The following is a 21135-nucleotide window of genomic DNA, read 5'->3' on the forward strand; positions in this document are numbered from 1 at the left end:
TCTAATAGCAATACGATTTCACGGTTTACTTACTTACTAAATTAGGAATCCGTATCATTGCATCGATATGAAAAACATAGACGTACGTACGTACGTACCTACCTACCTACCTACCTACCTACCTACCTATCTACCTACTTACGATTACTTACGATTACCTACGACTAAAAAATTCTAACGGTAAATGTCCTAAGGAAAGTATATACATATATACATACATATACATCATACGTGTATGATATGTACCGCGAAATCTTTCTCGAGCTGCTAATTCGCGTTATTCGTGTCGATATTACACACGAGGAATCACGCAATAGTAGTCTACTTAATCTATCGCGAAAGTCTTTGGGAGACATACCCGATCATGCAGGTGATCGACGTATGATGTGTACATAACACCAATGGTCGATACAGACACGAGACTCCAAACTCTAAATGATAAAACTAAGTTCTATTGCATCCAAGTTCTAAATGCATCGATACAACAGGGAACGTTGGCGATAAATCGCCAGCGTAACTACGCACAGAACATCAATGCGAAGAAAAAGGGAAAAAGAAAGATCTCACTTTTCGGACGCACATTTGTACAAGTAATTTGGTTACATTCTATGTATTAAAAAATTGCCAGATATCGCCTCGATATTGCGCCTTCGTAAAGGTTCAAACCTCTAGCGTCTACCTCCAATTGTATGTACCACTCGCAGCGTATCGCGAACGCAGAAAATAAAATATCGCGGCGCAGCATTCGCGCATATCTCATCCACTGGGCTGAAGGATTCGTTCTTTCCATTCTACTACCATTTCTCGACCTCTTGCGCGTCGAAATCTTCGTCTAGGCTCGCATTTATACATACTGTCCATACGATCCAAGGCCTACCGATTCGATTCACCGTTTCAACTTCTGACACGTCACGTCTGTCTACTAAAGAGAGTACGCGCGCTCGTACTTGCGCGCGTAATCCTCATGGCGATAACTTTCAACAAAAAAAAGAAAAAAAAGCACATGTCACGATGTCGCCTGCGTACACTTTACAAAACGAACAAACGATTAATGCCAAAAAAAAAAAAAAAAAAAAAAAAAAAAAAAAAGAAGAAAAAAAAGAAAGATGTCTCACATTTATCGCGAGGATGTTTAACCAAATTTCATCGAAGGTTAGCCTGTAGCGTTGTAAACGGTCGCGTTTAAGTGTCGTGTGCATGCCACGTTTCATACGCGGCTCGAAATTTTTTCGACCGTGTCTCACTTTTAGATAGGTACTAGCTATATATGTATATGTATGTATGTACGTATGTGTATACACATATGTATATATGTGCGCGCGCGCGCGCACGCACGCACGCACGCACGCACGCACGCACGCACGTACGCACGCACACAAACAAACAAACAAACAAACAAACAAACACACACACACACACACACACACACACACACACACACACACACGCCACACAGAAGAAAAATACAAATATACTTGTACACAAGACGTATAGTATAGACGTATATTATCTATAAATTGAAAAGAAGAAGAAAAGATCGATGGAGAAATGTTTTTGAAGAAAAGGAAAAAGAAGGAAAGACAGAGATAAAAAGAGCGAAATAATCGGTAGAGCGGGCAGCGCATTATTATGTTCGTCGAGATGAAACAACAACAATCGTCTACTTAATTAATCGAAAACCGTGAACCGGAGTCGCTGCTCAGAATAAAGTTTATTGCGGTATCTTACAGTAATCGCTTACAGTCGGCCAGGACACACGCGTAAGAGGCGTACAGGTTTCTTTCTTCGTTCGTTACGTTTGACACTGTCGACAGGGTATTTCAAAAATGGATCGATCATTTTCATATTCGTGATAATGAACAACGATCGATACAACATTCAACAGCGTTGCACGAGTTTTTATTTCGTTGATAACACGAACGATGCACACTTGATTTCATCGGTCGAACGTTGCACTCTGTTGCATCGATCCAATCCACAAAGTCATACTCGCCAGCGAATGAGAACGATTTGTCATCAGATTTGGGACCGACGATTTTTAAACTTGGACTGGACTGGCTTTTGAAACGTCCTGTAAACAAACAAACAAACAGACAGACAGACAGACAGACAGACACGTATATAAAACCATCAAAAGAAATACATACACATAAAGATCAAAAGGAGAAATCGAACCGTCTACCGATACTACCACGGCTACGTGTACATTGCAAAAAATTCAGACAAGTTGGACGTGTCCATTGCCGGGGAGCGCCGCGTAGAAAAGTGAAACATGTTATTTTATCTACCTCATCGTCAACATGCGTGAAACCGTGCGTTGCACCAAGCAAGAAAGAAAATAGAAGACAGTTGCAAGAAGCAGTAGAACTGCTTCCAATGATATTGCAGGACGAAGAGAAGAGAGAAAAAGCAAATAGCCCGTTGCCGTTGTGCGAGAAGAAAAACGGCAGGAAAAGGCGGCGCGGCGTAGGTTCGCGAGATGCTTCCTCAATCACCATCTATTTATCGTCCGCGATGTTGCGATACGTACTTTCTAATTTTAATACGTTACTCACTTGTCGATTATTATATATTTTATGTGTATTTGCCTATTTGATAGGCACAGCATAGTTTATACGAAATATGTTGACTATGAGAAGAGTTTATCGCAGTAAAGAATAAAAGTTGAAACGGAATAGTAAAAGAGAAGGAAAAAGAGAATTATAAGCGCGCGCGCGCGCGAGAGAGAGAGAGAGAGAGAGAGGGAGGGAGAGAGAGAGAGAGAAGCGAGCGAGAGAGAGAGAGAGAAAGAGGAGAAAAATTGTTCCAGATTGAATGTTAAACGTGTTGTACATACATAAATATGTAGGTAGACTTAGGAAAAAAGTAAAAACAAAAAATGACAAAAATAATTTGGGGAAGATCCAGTAGAGGAGAGGTTTTCAATAACGAAAAGAAAATGAGAAAATGAATCAGAGGAAACAAAAGGAAAGGGAAACATCTTTTTCATAGATCAAACAGTATTGCAGTGTATTCTGCTGTCGCTTTAATATTTTACTATGTTGTACTTACTTGAAAATGCACAACTGACCATATGGACATGGACATACATACATAAGTACATACTTATACGTCACGTATGCGTAAAGTGAGAAAGGACATATTAACAGAGAGAAAAAATAAAATATATATATATATATATACACATACACACCTGCAAGCTCGGCACTTGTCGGAGATTTATCGTATGTAGCGACGCGACCTGTTGTAAACAGTTGCCGCGTCTGGTTTAAATCACCTTTAGGCTGTGAGATGCGAGCTAAGCAGCAGAGAAATTTGCTCGAGACCTCAATCATATGTGTCAAACAAGAGTCAGATACTATGTACACTAATATATACTCTTAAATCTTAATATCTCGTTTGAAAAAAAGAAAAAAAAAAAGGAAAAATGGAAAAAAAATACATCAAGTCTAGCTCTGTTTAAAAAAAGAAAAAAAAAGAAAAGAAACCGGGATCTATCCTCACTCGTGGCAACACCACTTATCGTTAGTTTTTTCTCCTCAACATACTTACACGCTACACACCCATACGTACATAAGTACATACATAGGTAAATTTAAAGTTGGTATTAGAAAAAGCAAAAGAAACGGAGGAAAAGTAGCTTGAAAGTGTAAGGGGGGAGGGGGGGGGGTGACGTTGTACTTGCACTTGTGCACGAAGCGCAAGTTACACGTTGTCTTGATTAAAAATCAAATAACAAAGAAATAAGAGAATTTAGAGAAAGGGAAAAAGAATGTGCAAAGATGCGTTACAAACCAACGTATGTATATATAGATATGCACATATACAAATTACATGTGTATGTGCGCGCGCGTGTGGTGTGTACGTGCATGCATGCGTGCGTGCTTGCGTGCGTGCATGTATGTATATGTTTGTGTGTGGTGTGTGCCTCTGTGTGTATGCGCGCGTGCGTGTGTGTATACATATGTATATGTATATAGAAAATAAATATAAAATATATTTGTAGATACAAACACTTTAGCCATCTGATTAGCGTATGTAATAGAGTCAATACTGTGAACAGAACAAAAGATTAATCACAAAGAGATTATCTATAACTTTGCCCCCTATACCCTTTTAGATTATAGATGACGATGAATACTTGTAATTAATAACTTATGGAAGATAAAATATAATGAATGAAAAAACTATATCTGCGATCGGATCGATTAAATACAATAATAAATAAACGACATACATCTAACATCAGTGTTTACCATTTTTCCTGTACCTATACAAATCATTTTTCGAATCATTCTCTCCGAAAATTGTCGCTGTTCCATGTGATGAAAAATAATAGCTGACTGGCACAAGTCTTTTGCAGGTGTAAACCTATGAGCAAGTATATATCTATGTATATTTATATCGTTTTTTTTTTTTATGATGTGCTTTTTAAAAAACTATAGCCACTTATCAGTGATATACAATAAAGGATATATATAATAATTTTACGCTTATTTATTATTTATTATCTACATAGCGCACCTACCTGCTTATAGTTTCAACTATGTATTTTCACGTCTAATTTTGATCCAAGCTTTGAACGTAGTTCCAGGAAATTAAACATCACTTCAACGAATGCTTTTTTTTAATCTATCGATTAAAATTACCAAATCCTTATTCGTACGTTTCACAGCGATATTAGAATGCAGAGAGGAAACCGAGGATCAAATTTTAGAAACGCAATTACAAAAGTTCACAAATTGATCCCTTTAATTAGTTCTCTTTGTTGATAAAAATTTGCTCGATCATTGTACTTACACTTAGTAATTTGTAGCGACCGTTACCTCTTCAAAATTAACATCAACGCCATCTACACAGTCGTTCAGCCGAAAAGTACGTTTCCTGTAAACCGACATCGCCAACTGTATAACATAAGAATATCGCAAACTCCTAACATAAGAATATTTGTAAATTCTTATTTTATTTTTTTCATTACTATGGAAATGTTATTGTTCACTTATTTATAGAGACGTATATATATAGACCCCATTTTATAATTTGTTATTCATTCCTTAATTAACATTCACAGAAAACAGTTATCTATTTGTACTATAAATTTTATCCAATATATTATTGTTATTTAAATATCATTTATTGTAATTTATTAAAACTTACTAAAGTTACAAAGTTGTTCTTATTTATTTGTAATTTTATGATATCATCATAATCACAAATTACTACAAATTATTAAATATTAGCGGCGGAACGGTGCAACTAGAATCTATCGCTATCCTTGTCTCACACTGTTGTGCTCCTTGTCTGCGGACAAGGCAAAATGTCGCCACCTGTCGTATCAATCTAGAAAAATCATATCTTTTTGTTTTAATTGTCACCAATAGGTGGCAATACATGGTTTATCCGTAGACAAGGAGCGTAATAGCGTACAACAAGGAGAGAGATCGCGATTAGCTCGCATTGTTTCGCCACAACGAGGCGCTAGCGTCGGTTGCCTTGTGGTACCCACGGACCAAGCAAATTCTCATTGACAGAAAAGCCTATGGTTATAATTTTCCATGAATTCAATTCTCATTGACAAAAGTATTTAGTCAAAGGGATTTATTTGTAAACATTTGCAATGGCGCCCGTCTAATTCTCTAAATTCTCAGCTTAGTTTTTGTTCTATATCGGATTTATCTCGAGAAATGCACGAATAAATATTTTTTACTTTTCACTAGCAATCATTTGCTGATAGATGACGCTGCACTGCTTACCATTTCTTTTTAATTACAATTCTAATTCATTCCAATTAATTACGTGAGGTATCGAAACTCTGTCGTCGTACAGAAATTTTCTTAAAGCGAAACATTAATTTTAGTTTTGGATAGCTTGAAAAATTCGGTTTCCAATGCATAGCGAAATTTCATTTTTTTGTTGTCGTGAATAGGTTAGTTTCAACTCCATCGTTCCACGACAGCGCACCGTTAGTGTTTCTCTCTTCGAGAAATCGAACAAATTTTTAAACAATCAATTAGATAAATTTGTAAGTATTTATAATTAACAATTATATAATTCGAGCCAAAATTTTATGGCATAAAATGCATTCATATCATTGAAATATATAATTTTAGAACTGCATATATGTATGTACCTTGTATGTACTGTATTGTGGAAATATCACCACGTTGAAAGTTGAAAGTGAAATATAAAAATTGACACTTCTGTGGTACATAGTACATACATATAACGTTACAATTGTCTATATAACGTTTATAATTGCCTCTTTTTCTTCAGGCAATTTAAACAACCATCACGTTTTGATTTGATTAGCAACTTGAGAGATTTGTGGCACAGATTCGTGCAAATAGCCCAAAAAAGTTGTGAAAAATGTTACACGTGATTGGATTGGGCCTTGGCGATGCGACAGATGTGACTGTAAAGGGTTTGGAAACCATTCGAATGTGCGATCGTGTCTACTTAGAATCGTACACATCGATTTTGTCTATCAGTTTAATGGATTTGGTAGGTAGATTAAAAAGATCAGTTATAGTCGTGGTTCCTCGATTGATTTAACGTTCAATGTCTAATGCGTACGATTATCAATAAATTTGCTGCGCATTGTATTTGCTCGTTCGATACCAGGATGCCAACCGTAGCATACATAATTTCAACAAATTAGGAACAATTTTACGGATGTTCGATACTGGAAGCTGACAGAGAATTAGTTGAGAATAATGTAGATGAAATATTGCCAAAAGACGAGAAGGAAAATGTTGCTTTCCTGGTGGTAGGTGATCCATTTGGTGCCACTACGCATTCAGACTTAATATTACGAGCTCGGGAGAAAGGTATAAAGGTAAATATATTCAAAAGTAAAGGAGGATATTTTTTTTTCTCTTTTAAATAAAACCGATTTGATTAATTTAAGGTATTAAAAGTTTTTATTTTGTTATCCAGGTAAAGATTATTCACAATTCATCCATTTTGACTGCAATCGGCTGTTGTGGTTTACAATTATATCGTTTTGGAGAAACTGTTTCTATCCCTTACTGGAACAACAATTGGCGACCAAATAGCTTTTATGAGAAAATTATCTCAAATAGACGGAGGAATCTGCATACGTTGTGTTTGTTAGACATTAAAGTGAAAGAGCCTACGACAGAAAGTATCGTTAAAAAGAAAAAAGAATATATGCCAGCTCAGTTTATGAGCGTTTCAGAAGCTGCTACGCAATTATTAGAAATCATTGGGGAGAAAAACGAAGAAAAACTTGCGGAGGAAGCAGGTAAAATGTTAGAAAAATATCTTTTCCAAATCACTCTGTCCGCAAGGAAAATCTATAGAGAATGAATTTTGTTGTTTCGCAGCACTGGATGAATCCAGTCTTGTAGTGGGTTTGGCTCGTGTAGGTTGGGATAATCAACAACGTATCGTTGCTTGCCCTCTTGGGCAAATGGCTTCTGTTGATCTGGGCCCCCCTCTTCATTCTTTAATCGTTCCTGCCATCGAATTGCATCCCCTCGAGTCGGAATTTATAACTCTACACACATGCGAACAAAAACATTAAGTTTTGTTAAAAGCTTAGAAGAAATAAAAAATAAATAAAAAGAGACTTGCCGTCAGTTGTTTGTAACAATTTATGCATTATCAATTTACAACGGAACAAAAAGAAACCGGCTAATTTCTCAAATTACATTGATACAAAGTCAAGAAATATTCTTAAGAAATGCAGAAAAACATAATTGGTCTGTCGACAAATTATAACAAACAATATTATAATTTATTACCAAAACGGAAAATTTTTGATGTTTTCGCGTTAAAAATTATCCATACAACATTCTAATTCAAATATTTTACAAAAATGTATAAAAAAAATACGTTACGCGTGATACGATAAAATATTAATCTACTTTTTAGCTATCTTAAAAATTAGCATCATGGAAATGTTGAAAACTAAATATTTTAAAAGGCTATCAACGAACGAGTATAGACATGCATAAACATACTATACACAATTCTACTGGCGATGGCCGATCAATTTCATCGTAGCTTGCTCACTTCGTACTAAGGTTATCAGGAAGGAAATTTATTTGTAATTTTGAAAAAGTTTTGAGAAAGTCAATTCTGATTCTAAAGATATTGTTTACAAATTGATTTATACATATTAAATAAAAATAAAATCTTACAGCCGCGATCAATTAATACACACACACACACACACATATATATATATATATAAACACGTACACATGTATGTAGATGTGTGTTCGATCGATTTCGTGCATGCGTAGTAATAAACAAGTGTATACGTTTAACAATCTTGTGCCCACTTTCGATACGAGGATTATAGTAGTGTCTTTCGTATTTTTTGTTATGTATCTACGGTGTCGTTGATTTTAAGGAGCAAAATTTTGAAAGGAAAGGAACAGGAAAGAAAAATGCGTAGAAAAAGTCGAGTGTCTTTCCGTTGTGTCTGTTGTGCTCTATAGTACAAGTGTATGTACGTTTGTATGTAAAAAAAAAAAAAAAAAAGAACAATTACATAATATACGTAAAGGAAGGGAATCGAGTGATAAACCGAGCGCGACAATGTCGGAAATGGACTACATAATCGTACCTCGAATACCACGAGGCTTAGCTCCTGCAGTCGAAGGACTGGCGCGAGAAATTTTGCGTCAAAGACCCCGGAATATATATGCATTCGCGGCTGAACATTTCGCAGAATTGGTGAAGTTGAGAGACAAAGAACGTACCGGGGAAGTCGTGTCAAAAATACTGCAGCATAAGTTGCTGAACAAACGCGACAGTATCGTTGATTGGGCGAAATTGGATAACGGTAATAAGAACGATGTCGATGTTGCTGAAGTCTGTGATGATCATTTTCATATATTATTTCATAAATACGACAACTCGATGGAAGAAGCAATGGTAACGAGGGAAGCGAAGAAATCAACCAAGACATGGAGGATAGGAGAAACGAGAAAAGCAGCGCCGGCGGCATCGAAGAGAAAAGGAGAAAGGGCAGGTAGCGGTAGTAAAAGTGGTTGGTCTATAAATAGGGCGGTTAAAGCAGTCAAACAGCACCGCGAGTACCGTGCAATGTCAAGCGATATTGAACAAAAGTACGAAGAAGATTGCAATAAAGGATTGATTAATGGGAAAGAGACGGAGAAAGTAGTTGCCGACTACCCCGATCACCCCGATTGCCCCGATTATCCATTTGTTCGATCTTCGTCCGCCGGAAATATAATGCACGCAAAGCGTGTCAAGAGTCGAGGAGAAGTTGGGGAGAATGTTGTTGAAAAATTCTGTACCGTTGCCACTTTGGATGATAAAAGTTACAGAAACGAGAAAAATTTAACGCGTCAGAAAAGTGCCGATCAAATTGAAAGAACATGCATGTATTTCAAAGACATTTGTACGAACGAAGATGCAGATGTCATAGACGTAGATATTGCCGATCGAAAAAGAAGTCGATCGCTTGTTAACAACGAAGGTAGAAACGAATGGAATGTGAGAGAAAAAGCGCGACGACAACACGTGACAACAGAGGGTAGAATGGCTCGAAACTGGAAAGACGAGTGGAGGAGATCTGTGATGGAAGATCAGCGAAAAGAGCAGGAGAAATTTCGAGAGAAATTTGACGATGCGAGAGAGGATGACGCGACATTGAACTTGCAATTAGAAAAGAGGAATGACAAAGTACGTTCGAGAGAAGTGAACGAAATGGGAGAGGCTGTTGTTAATGACGTCGAATCACGGCCCGATTTGTCAAAGAGCAATACAATGTTCGACGATTCGACGAACGAGATACCCAACGTTGGGACGACTTCAGTGGTTCTTCCATTGGTTGTTAGACGACAATCTTCTGGAAAATGTACGAGGAACAACGTTCGCGAACGTTACGAATACGAATCGAACGGGGAGGATGGCGCAGGTAATTTCACCTTACCGCCAATCTCGAGCGACGGTTCAAAGTCGATGAGGAAAGGGAGCAATTTACTAGTCGAGTTACCATCTTTGTCGAATGACGTGGATGCTCGGTCGAACGAACAGGCGATACACCATCATCGTCACCATTGCGAAGATTCAACATTCAATTCGAGTCGGATTCAGAAGCGTTCGGATTCAGAGTTGTTTAAACTAGAAGGCGTAACTACCGTCGAAATTGCAGGAAATTCCGATTGCAGTCGGGAAGCAATTGAAAAAAAATGCAACGACCAAGACTCGAGAGACGACGTAAACGTGCACGATATTGTTTCGCGAAAATACCCTCGTGAAAGTAAATCCGTGGAAGGAAGCGAAACTCTTCTTACCACGGGTAACATAATTGAGCAAGATGTCGATGAAACGCAAATTCCGCAACAATCAGGATGTATTCAACGACCGCGTTCAAATTCATCTGAAGAAGCCGAAGAAATTCGAGAAACTTGGAAAGATAGTTTGAGCGTATCGCCAGATTCGATCGATCTTTCAGAGAAAACAAATTCGTCGAAACGTCTGGAAAGCGAACGGAAGAAGAACGGAGAGAGAGAGATAGAGAGAGAGGAGGGAAATGAAAGACAAGAACGATATCCAGAACCAAATGAACTCGAGAGAAAATTAATTGAAATAGAAACAATGGAGAAAAGCATCGAAAACACGTTAGTATCCTCTCGGACAATCTCCAATGATTTCGACAACGAATTCGGAGGATCGGAGCGTTCGATTGAATTTTCGACGAGAAATGTCGAACCAGATTGCGCACGCAACGAACAGGTCGCATCGCGCGTAGATGACGAGTGGACGAAGAAAAACTCAGACAAAAGTCAGAGTGCAACGAGCAACGAAAGTAACGAAGACAACGACGATAACATTGAAATTGAAAATGACTCGGTTGAAAATGAAATGTCGATTAGAAAACGTTCCGAGTTGTCCGACTCGGACAACTCGGGAACTTTCATCAACGACCAAGACAGTCGTAACAACGACAGTAGCGACGATAGTACGAACGTTGGAGAAATCAAACGTTGCAGCCGGTCTACCAGAGGAATCGATGTCTCTTGTTACGTACTTACCGAAGGTTCCCCTTGCGAAATACCGGAAACTGTGACCACCGTAATTATACCGGATAACGTTTACGATAACGTTTGTAAAATCGAGTTGGACGATAGCACTGGCGGCGCTCTCGACCAATTTGCAATTCCATCCACTTGGAACAGTGAAATTGAAACAAAGGAGGAGGGGAGGCACGGAGTGGAGCATTGCCAGGAGCAGAATCCATTCGGAGAGTATATAGGTCCAGAGACTATCGTTCACTATTCAAGCAGCGTTGATGCTCATTTTTTACGCGACGTAAAAGATGCTGCCGATCGAGTGTCTGCCTATCAAGAAGATCTTGCAAATATCAAAGAGGAGGAAGAAAACGAAGACGATCGATTTTCGATGGTTGTACAACGATCGTCCACCGTCGATCGTCCGCGTCGCGGTCGTATCGTTGATGCTTCGGAAAAGTCAGCCGAATCGATGAAACGTCAAAAGAGTATCGAGTGCGAAGCAAAAGTTTCGACGAGTTTCAGTCGAGACCAACAACAAAATAAGATGGACGGTAAAGAGGAGACATCAGCTTGCCTTCTCTCGAATATCTCCGATCCGTCATCGAAACGCGACTACGCAAAACATACTGCGAAGAATGATAATTTGACGAAGACTAGAGAGGAAGAGGAAAGGAGAACGTTCGATGATCGTTCGAGCGACGTTTCTCTGTCGTTCGAACAAGGTGTCGTTGGACCAACGATAAACGTACCCGAGTTGAACTTGGATTCGTTGCAAGACGTAACGATATCCTCGACGATCGGCGAAAGCGATTCAAAGAATCTTCTCTCAAACGAAAATGGCAACGTTATTTCATCCGAGGATGAAAATATTTCTCTGTCCTCTTTCGACGCCTTAGCTTCCTCTGGCTTCAACGAGAGGAAACTAAACGACCCGAACGATGAGACTTTATCTTTCGAAAACGATCGAGCAAGACCTTTCAGCGAACCGATAACTGAAATGACTAAAACTGGCAACGAGACTGAAAGCTATTCGGAATTTCAAAGAACAGAGAAATTTTCTAACGAAAGGGACGAAAAAGACGAAGGAAACGAATCTCGTTACGTGGAAGAAGAAATTGCAAGAGAACTAATACGAAATTTTATCATCGACAACACCAAAGTAGTTGAATCGAACGATTCGATGAAGTCCTCCTTGTCGCCTAAACCTCGAGCGAACAATACGAAGCCGAATCAAGCCGAAGACTTTGTAATTCAATTTCACCCATCTGTGCAAGATCCATCGGCGTCGAAAGTAGCGATCGGAGAGATTTCTTCTCATTGTCGAGGAAAGCTCGACAATGATACTCGAGCAGACTGTGAAAAGGGAAAAGGAAGAGAGAAAGATGAAAAGACAAGTGAGGAAGGACGAGAAGCAAGAGAAAACGAGGAAGAAGGAAACGAAGCAAGTATTATGTTATATTTTTCATCTTTCCTTTTTCTTTTCTTCTTCGCACCTCCCTCCCCTCCTCTCTCACTTCAAGCCACACGTATACAATAACGTCAAACAATATTTTATGCAAAGTCGTGAAAAGAACTTTCTTCTCGAATACTTAAAAAATATTGAAACTTTACACAAGTTATGCTATATGTGTGTGTGTGTGTGTGTATTCGTCGTTGTGGGTATATGCACGTATAAGCGAGTATAAAGCGTCTAAATGTTACACGTATCTTACACGTGTAGGTACCAAGTGCATAATCTATACACCTGTTTTTCTTTCTTCCATCTTCAAACAAGTGACGAGTCTTTGAATTCGACGACCAAATTTTTCAATATACACATGCACGCATGTATGTATGCAAACTAATTGCTCGTAGTAAGTAATTTTACAAGGTTGCTTTTCTTTCCCCTCTTTCACCTTAGGATGAAATGATGAAAATGGCATTTTCGGAAAAGGAGAGAAAGAAAGAAGAAATTGCACACGGTTTCTCTCGGCACACCGGAGAATTTCATGATTCTTTACCGCTACCTTTCATCGAAACTTCCAAATATATGCTCGTTCATCGTTCGAAACCTGCACTTCAAACGACGGATGATTGCCTCACGTTTCCAGCCAATCTCTATTCAGAAATTCAAGGATGTACAGGAATTTTCAACGTGCCTTCTCTGCATCGTTATCACAAGCTTTCTCCAACAGTTGTTGATATTTTCGAAAATTTTCATTTGCTCGTTAACGCATCGAACTGGAATCAATTATCTTCAAACACTTCACCTTGCATCATTCGCGTCGGACATGCGTCTGACCAAGTTCATACGACTGACAAAGCTGGCACGATTCCAATCTTCGAGGCAAGTTTCAACTCCGATCCCGACGATCTTCGGGAACCATTGGCGCTCGATAATACGCCACGACCTGTCATTATCGAAGAAATTTCGAGTATCGATCAAGGAGGAGAGCAAACAACGTTATTATCGCTTCATAAAGCAGATGCGAATTTTCCAAGGGAAATTGTAGGTCTTTGCTCTTCTCCCGAACAACTCTGCCACTCGAACAACGTCGAAGATAAAGACGTAGAAACAACTTGTGCATCAACATCGGTTCGTGAAACGACGAATCAGCTTATTGACAACGACAATTTGCCTACAGGTATCGGTATTGGCTCTACTACCCTTCGAGATAACGTAGAAAATGTGGAAAAAGAAGAAACAAATGAGTAAGAAAAAAATTATACAAATTATATAGAAATTATACGCAAAATATATTACGTACGTACGTACATATGTACGTATATTAGTAACATATATTTATAAATAAATTGCACGCTAAATTGTAGGGAATAAATTGTGCCTAATTTGTAGAAAAGGAATAGTTGACCAATCAAGAAGTAACTAAGCAAATAAATGAATAACTTACTCGTATCTAGATAGTATAGTAGACTCTCTGCTAGTCACGGTACTATATATATATATATATATACACACATACACACACTTACTTACTTACCTACATGCTTATTTATTTACGTCAGTAATTCTCATCGAGAATTTGCACGCAAACGATTTTAGCTCCATCTCAAACGAAATTACGTTGTTTCGTTTTCAACTAATTTACACATATTGGAAATTTATTTAAAACGAATTTCAACTGATACGCGTGTGGTACTACTACTACTACTACTACTACTACTACTACTACTACTACTACTACTACTACTACTACTACTATTTACACAATACAATTCGTACGTTTCTCTTTTTCAAAAGTATAGCTACCAAAGAGAACGTAGAATAGAATAGAATTGATCTTTAAACGAGAAATTTCAAGGCTAGCGAGACTAAATTTGTTTAAAATTAAATCTTGAGAGTGAGCGATATGCGTAGAACGAGCGTGGATCCTTAAGTGTCGAGCGACAATCGAAATAGCATCAGCGAGTGTCAACGATGTTGGCAACGATATCGACGCTACAAGTGCATGTAAGTACTTACATACCTACTATTTTCCGAATGATGAAAATGTAATGTTTGATCAGCAACTAGTTATCGTTCAATCGTTTAACAGTAACGTCTTGATACACGAATTCTCAACAGAGCAAGTTACGTCGATATTATTACATTTTCTGATATTCTCTACTATCAATGTCAGTCTCAGAGGTACGCAAAAATAAACTGGTTATACATATTTATTATACATGTACATCTGCATACATTTATTGTTTTCTTCCTCTTTTTTTTTTTTTTTTTTTTTTGCGATGAAACTGCTCAGATGCGAATTCGTAAAGCTTTTTTTCGATCACATCGTGTGTGAATCTGATTTCTTCTATTCTACTTTACTGAGGAGAACTAACAAGGACATCCATTGTCATTGCGTTTCTACGTTCATGCAGAATATTTTTTCTCCTTTTTAAATGGAAAATAATTGAAAAAGAGAAATGGAAAAGGGCGAGAAATGGAAAAAGAGCGACAAGAAAATGTTGCGGAAAATGTTGATAAGGTTAATAAAAAATCAAAAAGGAATTAAGAAATTAAATAACACAAGATATGTGTCAACGAGATTGAAAATTTCGTTTTTTTTTTTCTTTTTTTATTTACGAAATGTAAGATACTGGTCAATGATACATTGACGAGACAATAAATTTTTTCCGTGTACTGATATAAAAATATTTTGTTCAAAATTAAAGTATTCCATCGCTCGTGACGCCTTTGGTGATGATTTTCTTTTCATTCTTCATCTGCTCGATCTATTCTTCTTGCTTTATCTCTCTTCTTTTACGTCTTCTTTGAAATTAAAGAAATAGTACTTGATGTCTTCTCGCTTATCAAGAACAATGTACACGATGCATGTTTGTAGATCAACTAAACTTGAAATTTTTAGGTATTTTATTTCGCACGATGTAATACGTGCATATATTGTATTGTTAGTAAAAAAATATTTTTCATAAATGTCTGACTGTTTTTCATCATCTTTTTTCCCTCTCTTTCTCTTTCTCTCTCTCTCTCTTTCTCTCTCTCTCTCTCTCTCTCTCTCTCTCTCTCTCTCTCATTCGTTCACTCAATATCTACCTATGTATGTAACGTTCTCGTTTTTCCTTTTTCTTTCAATCTTTTCATCTTTAGTAATTGCATATAAAACACAAATGCAACTAATCGTCACGTTTACTTTGTTCAGTTATTGTTCAAAATCAGATTTGTTGATTCGATGGTTCATCATTCAACGCGCGTTTTATTTAACAATAAATAAAACATTAGTAAAATAAAAGCATCGTACGTCATTCAACTCCCTGTGGTAGAATTGTTTGTAGAATTTAAAAATATCTCAGTTTTTTTCGCTTTGTTAGGTAAGTAGGTGACCATCCGATTCGCGATAAATAATCATCGTATCAATTTACATGATAGTAGGCCATCTTCCAAATATATTGACATCGCGCAAGCAAGGATTTTGAATTTTCGAGCATCTCAAATTTTCCGAACTACAACCTGTGCATTGATTGCACGTACAGCGCATGCCTTCGCCACAAGTACCGAAAAGTTCTCTCGGCCCGCCGCAAGCTTCATCAGGTCCCTGAAAAAGTAAATGCGACTCTTGTCGGATTCTTAACGATTCAACACTGTCTGTTACTTAACATCTATTAACAAAAAAAAAACGACTCGCCTTTGCGCATTGCATTATCCCGCAAACATTTGACATTACAACACCATATTCGCATTTGTGGCAAAAGTCGCCACATCCTTTGCAATGTGATGCTATCTCTTGCTTTTGTCTTATCGACGGGTAACCGGAACATGTATCGTACCTAATTGAATCAAGTGTGTTACATATGTATACGTATTATATCACTTATTCTCAATAATATTAAACTTGGCATTAAACTTAATTAACGTTCGTGTTTCACGCGCGTAATAGAGAATTGAAAATTTCATCGCGTTCCGCCAAAGAACAAATTTAGTTTCTCTGCATCTTTCATCTATAACCATTTATACGTAGAAACATGCATGCATACATACATACATACATACATACATACATAAATATGTACATGCTTACATATTTATAAATAGTTATGAATAAAAATTAACGCGCACAAGTCGTGTAAATGTTAAATGAAAAAGCAAACAATACATGTTTTGTATATTTTTTTCTTTTTTTTAAGTAGATAATTCTAGAAACAATTAGTTCGAGCACAAGCGAACTGTAGAGTTGAAGTTTCTTACAGAAGAGCAATGACAAGCAGTACAGCTATGCGGATAGTTTGTACGGTAAACATTTCACCTTGTAGATCTGAAACAAAATTTAAACAAAATTCGATTAATTTTGCTGAAATAGAATCGAGTAAATATTATTTAACGTAAATACTTGAGAGATATTAGCGAGAATGCAGAATCAGTCAATTCAATCCAAATATTATTCGCGTGTCAAATAATTAAACTGCAAAGTCCATTGATTTTTCTTAACTTCGAATTTGGAATTTGGAATTTGGAATTTGGAAGGAAATTGATAGGAATGAAACGAGAGGAGGAAGTATCGATACTTCGATATTCGTGTCATCCGCAGTCTAACAAGGCAAATTTCAAGAGGAAAATTTCTAAAATATTTATGAAATTATAAAAATACTGTGTCCTATTTACACATATATTGTTGAATACCGCAATAGACAACTATTAATCGGCCACTATTACTCTGTGCGGTGAACAGAAGAAGAAGAAAAGTTACATACTTTGCATGCTTTGCGATTTAAAACTAAGGATTATTTATCAAATTATTTGTATTATTAGTTATTTATCAAGTTATTAAAATAATATTAAGTAATAACCAATTCGATGCCTCGTTTACTTTGTTACTTTACTTTACAAGCAATAAATATCAGCTATCACACAAGACTAAGAGACGATTTATCTACATAAATAACACATATGTGTACATATCGAGACACGTTACTTGTGTATTTATTTAAAAGAATATCTAAACATTCGCGAATGAAAACTTTTATTAAAAACGAACAATCCAAATAGGTAGCGGTATCCTTTTTCATTTTATATACCTACATGTGTATCGTATCAATACTTTAAATTTTCCTCCTTTATTTTTTACATAACTCAACTTTAATAGTTTGTTATTATCCATCTGTTACGTATTTATACCATGATATAAATACCACAGATAACACTGTTAACAAGATAATTTTTTGATCGTTAAAATATTTGTATATTGTTTTAAATTTCAATTAAATTCACTTATATTAAATTTCATTATTATTCTATTTCCATTTTTATGTCTGTGTATGGATATGTATTCATTTAAAAAAATTTATATATATATATATATATATATATATATATATATCTTATGTCTAGTAACAAGAAAAAGTTACAAGTTAAAAATTGTTTACGAACAAACTTTCACTTAATCATTAAATATCTAGAATCAACTCATTTTCACACTATCTTACCAAATATACGTCTAAATTCATCACATGTATATATACGTAATTTCTTTTTTTCTTCTTTCATGCACTGTGAAAAGAAAAAAAATGAATGATAGAACAATAGAACACTGAAACAACTGTAACTGTTACTTGAGATTCAGTTTGAACTGATTAAAATTTCAAAATTTATTCGCGTTCAAATAATTTTTATACATATATATGTATGTACATTGTACATCCGAATAGAGAGTAAATCTAATAAACTTCTTATTAAATGCACAATCTTCGTTGAAAAACATTCGGAGGGAAAATAATACGCAACACATTCACGTGTAATTATATGTATGTACGTAAGAGTACATACATATATGTGTGTATTTAAGGTTCTTAGATCACACTTCTTTTTGTTACAGTGTTTCCATTCGAAACCTTCATTTTAAACCTTCTCATTAATTTTTTCTTTCGCTCTCGCAGAAATGCATAATAAAGTTTGAACAAGTAATTTTTGTTAAATAAATACTAACTTTATCAATTTTTGCCAACAAAGTAAATGAAAAAAATTGATCGTTGCTAACAATAACATAGTTATTAAATGTTACACAATAATTTCCCACTTTGCATATAAAATATCGTTTCGAAAATTTTTTAATTTAATTTAATTTTATTTTATTTCAATTTTCTTTGATTCCATTTCATTTTATTTTATTCTATTTTAATTTAGTTTAATCTTTTTTAGCCTAACTTAATTTCATTCTATTTATTATTTTTGTTCAATTCAATTTTAGTTTCGTCAATAATATTAAACGTTGACTACGTTTAGTCACGAGTTAAAAATTAATTACATATTCCGCATTGATTAGTTCTATCGATTTTATTAAAGATACAAATTTCTTTACACTTACAATTCATTTCAGGTACAATTATTTTATTAATACCTTCTCGTATCCAATTTTCCTCTTTTCCCTCTTTTTTTTTTTATATCTCCCTCTCATTTACGCACTTTCTTCTGTTCTTTCTTTTCCACTGTCTCCTTTCATATTAAATTTGAATTGGACAACAGAAAAAACAAGATAGAAGAAGGCTATACAGAAATATGAATAAAATGAATGAATGTGTGTGCGCGTGTGTGTGTGTGTACGAATCTATGTGAATATGTATGTAATCATGTAATGTAATGACAAACGGGTGACCGTTTACAGAAAGCATACGGTGCTCACCCTATGAAGATGTTCTTCCAAATGTTTCTAGTTGAAACGTAGAATTAAATAACAATGATAATGTTCTCTTTACCAGAGTAAGGAAAATATGACAACGTGAGGACACGAATATACGAAGACGGAAAGACGTTGAATGCGCTATTGAAGCCAAGTGCTCTTTGTTTTATAGGGACGTGAAGAAAGGACAAGAGGAGAAAGGGGAGAAGAAGGCACATAGCCGCTCATTTAACAGTCGATATATCTATTATCGTTTCGTCACAAAAGATGATCTAGGTTGTCAAGCGAAATCCTTGTTTCCTGTCCTAATTATCCATCGTGTCGTGAATGCTCTTCTAGACACGTCTTCTCCTGTTTGCGAGGATTCTCTTGACGAACACATCTATTAATATGTAAATTTCTTCAGTTCAGCGTTACGAAAAATAAAGATGGTCATTCATTGACATGTTATTTCATTGACTTGTCACGCTTCGCTAACAAATTTACTTCACTAATGAAATCGAATAACCAATGAGGAATTGACGTTCTGTCGACACGAAACTATCATCTATTGTCAAATTATTTTTTATGTATTAAAAAGCTCGTAAAAAATTGTCACGTTTTATTTTAAGGATTTCAAAATATTAATAAAAGAAAGAAAGGGGACAAAGAGGGGGTGAGAGAAAGATAGATTGATAGATAGATATTATAGAGAGAGGGGGAGGAGGGGGGGGGGCGGGGGAAGGATGATAATAATAAATAATAAATTAAGATATTAATATTAAATATGTTTTTGCGTACAAAAGGTGCTACCTATGGTCATCTGGAACCAGCTAAACACCTTCCTCGTACGATTGTACGATCCTATCGATCGAGTGGAGAACCTTTTCCTTAAAATGAAGAATATCTCTATGATGACGAATCAAATGATGTTTCTAATGCTGGCTGATCATGTTTTTATAACAGAACCGAAAATGACGTGCCTTTACACACTGATGTTTTACAATGTTGTTACTTACTGCATTAGTTATATTAAGGAACTGATCGAAAAGAAAGATTGGTCACCTTACGTGACTCTCACAGAAACGTCAAAAATTAAACACTTAGCCATGTCTGCTACCAAAATAGTGTTAGAATGGACTAAAGCCATCACTTTTATTGTAACATTAACATTCATGCTCCTTGTCTTTGGCTTGCATCAAGGTCTTGAGCATTACAAGTGAGTAACAATTACCATACGAGGAAAAATGTAGCAATGAAACGTATTAAAATATACGTATACAATTATACACATACATATATTCTTATTGTAGACCATCAACGAATTACATAACGATAACGTGGATCTATTATTTGACAACGGAGAAAGTGTTTGTTGAATTGTTTCCGTCAATCTTGAAATCTTTTCGTTTGGAGATTTTTGAAAATCTTGAAGAACTTTACGCCTCGATGATATTAAAATCATTTACCATTAGCGCTTCTGCGTGCCTTATTATAATACTCGCGCCACTAGTGTCCTGGAAATTTTTATTTATTGCCATCTATTCCAACATTTATTTGAGATTAAAAGATCTGTTACAAATATCTGGCCCCTTGTTAAAACTAGAACGTGAAATGTTGAATTGTTATAGAAAAGCAACGGCTGAAGAAATTAAACAATTTGATGATGTGTGCCCTGTTTGTCTTTGCGACATGATCAGGGCGAGAGTAACACCGTGTTACCATCTTTTTCATGCTGATTGTTTACGTCAGTGTCTCAAGACGAATGATACTTGTCCCATGTGCAAAAGAGGATTAACATTAGGATCAGTAATTTCAAGTCAGTAATAAATGTAACATGTTACAGTCACGATTCTACCGTAAATATCACATCTAATTGATTGAGGCTGATCAATTGATTACTCAATTGAGCGACTAATTTATGAAAATATTAAATATTTATATTACGAGTTATTGAAAAAAGATAACTTACAAATATAAATTTACAAAAATATTATTATTCATGTGTTGAAATTGAAAAATCCTTTAAA

General features: G+C 35.9%; 4 protein-coding genes and 1 long non-coding RNA gene across 11 annotated transcripts; 3 read left to right on the forward strand and 2 right to left on the reverse strand.

Annotated features, from left to right (window-relative positions):
* Positions 1-2918: 2918 nt before the first annotated feature.
* Positions 2919-4896, reverse strand: LOC122531413. The gene is made up of 2 exons (XR_006307270.1): positions 4529-4896; positions 2919-4371 (listed from the first exon to the last, which is right to left on the reverse strand). It is a non-coding gene; the product is annotated as an uncharacterized LOC122531413 (long non-coding RNA).
* A 687-nt stretch (positions 4897-5583) lies between these two features.
* LOC122531406 (diphthine methyl ester synthase) lies at positions 5584-7601 on the forward strand. 2 transcript variants are annotated; one of them, XM_043659307.1, is made up of 5 exons: positions 5584-6022; positions 6274-6501; positions 6659-6835; positions 6937-7264; positions 7347-7601. In XM_043659307.1, the coding sequence occupies exons 2-5, from the start codon at positions 6367-6369 to the stop codon at positions 7544-7546; spliced, it is 840 nt and encodes a 279-aa protein (XP_043515242.1). In that variant the 5' UTR covers positions 5584-6022; positions 6274-6366; the 3' UTR covers positions 7547-7601. The 2 variants fall into 2 exon arrangements, with proteins under 2 accessions (XP_043515242.1, XP_043515243.1); XM_043659308.1 differs by lacking the exon at positions 5584-6022 and adding an exon at positions 6115-6212 and having other exon boundaries at positions 6310-6501.
* Positions 7602-7704: 103 nt separating this feature from the next.
* Positions 7705-19569, forward strand: LOC122531392. The gene is made up of 3 exons (XM_043659265.1): positions 7705-12549; positions 12916-14466; positions 19299-19569. Exons 1-2 carry the CDS (start codon positions 8569-8571, stop codon positions 13708-13710), a joined length of 4776 nt encoding a protein of 1591 aa, XP_043515200.1. The 5' UTR covers positions 7705-8568; the 3' UTR covers positions 13711-14466; positions 19299-19569.
* LOC122531402 (ERAD-associated E3 ubiquitin-protein ligase HRD1B-like) lies at positions 14500-21099 on the forward strand. Its single transcript, XM_043659288.1, has 3 exons — positions 14500-14643; positions 19912-20324; positions 20419-21099. Exons 1-3 carry the CDS (start codon positions 14629-14631, stop codon positions 20930-20932), a joined length of 942 nt encoding a protein of 313 aa, XP_043515223.1. The 5' UTR covers positions 14500-14628; the 3' UTR covers positions 20933-21099.
* On the reverse strand, positions 15697-19344 carry LOC122531409 (neuroparsin-A-like). 6 transcript variants are annotated; one of them, XM_043659312.1, is made up of 4 exons: positions 19203-19344; positions 16702-16768; positions 16142-16283; positions 15697-16051 (listed from the first exon to the last, which is right to left on the reverse strand). In XM_043659312.1, the coding sequence occupies exons 1-4, from the start codon at positions 19342-19344 to the stop codon at positions 15875-15877; spliced, it is 528 nt and encodes a 175-aa protein (XP_043515247.1). In that variant the 3' UTR covers positions 15697-15874. The 6 variants fall into 6 exon arrangements, with proteins under 6 accessions (XP_043515247.1, XP_043515250.1, XP_043515251.1 ...); XM_043659315.1 differs by having other exon boundaries at positions 19130-19289; XM_043659316.1 differs by having other exon boundaries at positions 16702-16769; positions 19229-19251.
* Positions 21100-21135: the final 36 nt, after the last annotated feature.

The sequence above is a fragment of the Frieseomelitta varia genome, unplaced genomic scaffold (genome assembly GCF_011392965.1).
Source record: "Frieseomelitta varia isolate USP_RPSP 00005682 unplaced genomic scaffold, Fvar_1.2 scaffold_398, whole genome shotgun sequence".
Taxonomy (NCBI): domain Eukaryota; kingdom Metazoa; phylum Arthropoda; class Insecta; order Hymenoptera; family Apidae; genus Frieseomelitta; species Frieseomelitta varia.

Excerpts from the sequence above, each read along its gene's own strand:
- LOC122531402 (XM_043659288.1), top strand. Across the intron at positions 20,325-20,418 it reads CAAGGTCTTGAGCATTACAA|ACCATCAACGAATTACATAA; the intron begins GTGAGTAACAAT and ends TTCTTATTGTAG.
- LOC122531392 (XM_043659265.1), top strand. The coding sequence starts at position 8,569 with ATGTCGGAAATGGACTACATAATCGTACCTCGAATACCACGAGGCTTA. Across the intron at positions 12,550-12,915 it reads TTCAAGCCACACGTATACAA|GATGAAATGATGAAAATGGC; the intron begins TAACGTCAAACA and ends CTTTCACCTTAG.
- LOC122531409 (XM_043659312.1), bottom strand. The coding sequence starts at position 19,344 with ATGTGCCTTCTTCTCCCCTTTCTCCTCTTGTCCTTTCTTCACGTCCCT. Across the intron at positions 16,769-19,202 it reads GTCATATTTTCCTTACTCTG|ATCTACAAGGTGAAATGTTT; the intron begins GTAAAGAGAACA and ends ATTTTGTTTCAG. Across the intron at positions 16,284-16,701 it reads CTGCTTGTCATTGCTCTTCT|GTACGATACATGTTCCGGTT; the intron begins GTAAGAAACTTC and ends TGATTCAATTAG.
- LOC122531406 (XM_043659307.1), top strand. The coding sequence starts at position 6,367 with ATGTTACACGTGATTGGATTGGGCCTTGGCGATGCGACAGATGTGACT. Across the intron at positions 6,836-6,936 it reads CTCGGGAGAAAGGTATAAAG|GTAAAGATTATTCACAATTC; the intron begins GTAAATATATTC and ends TTTGTTATCCAG. Across the intron at positions 7,265-7,346 it reads AAAACTTGCGGAGGAAGCAG|CACTGGATGAATCCAGTCTT; the intron begins GTAAAATGTTAG and ends GTTGTTTCGCAG.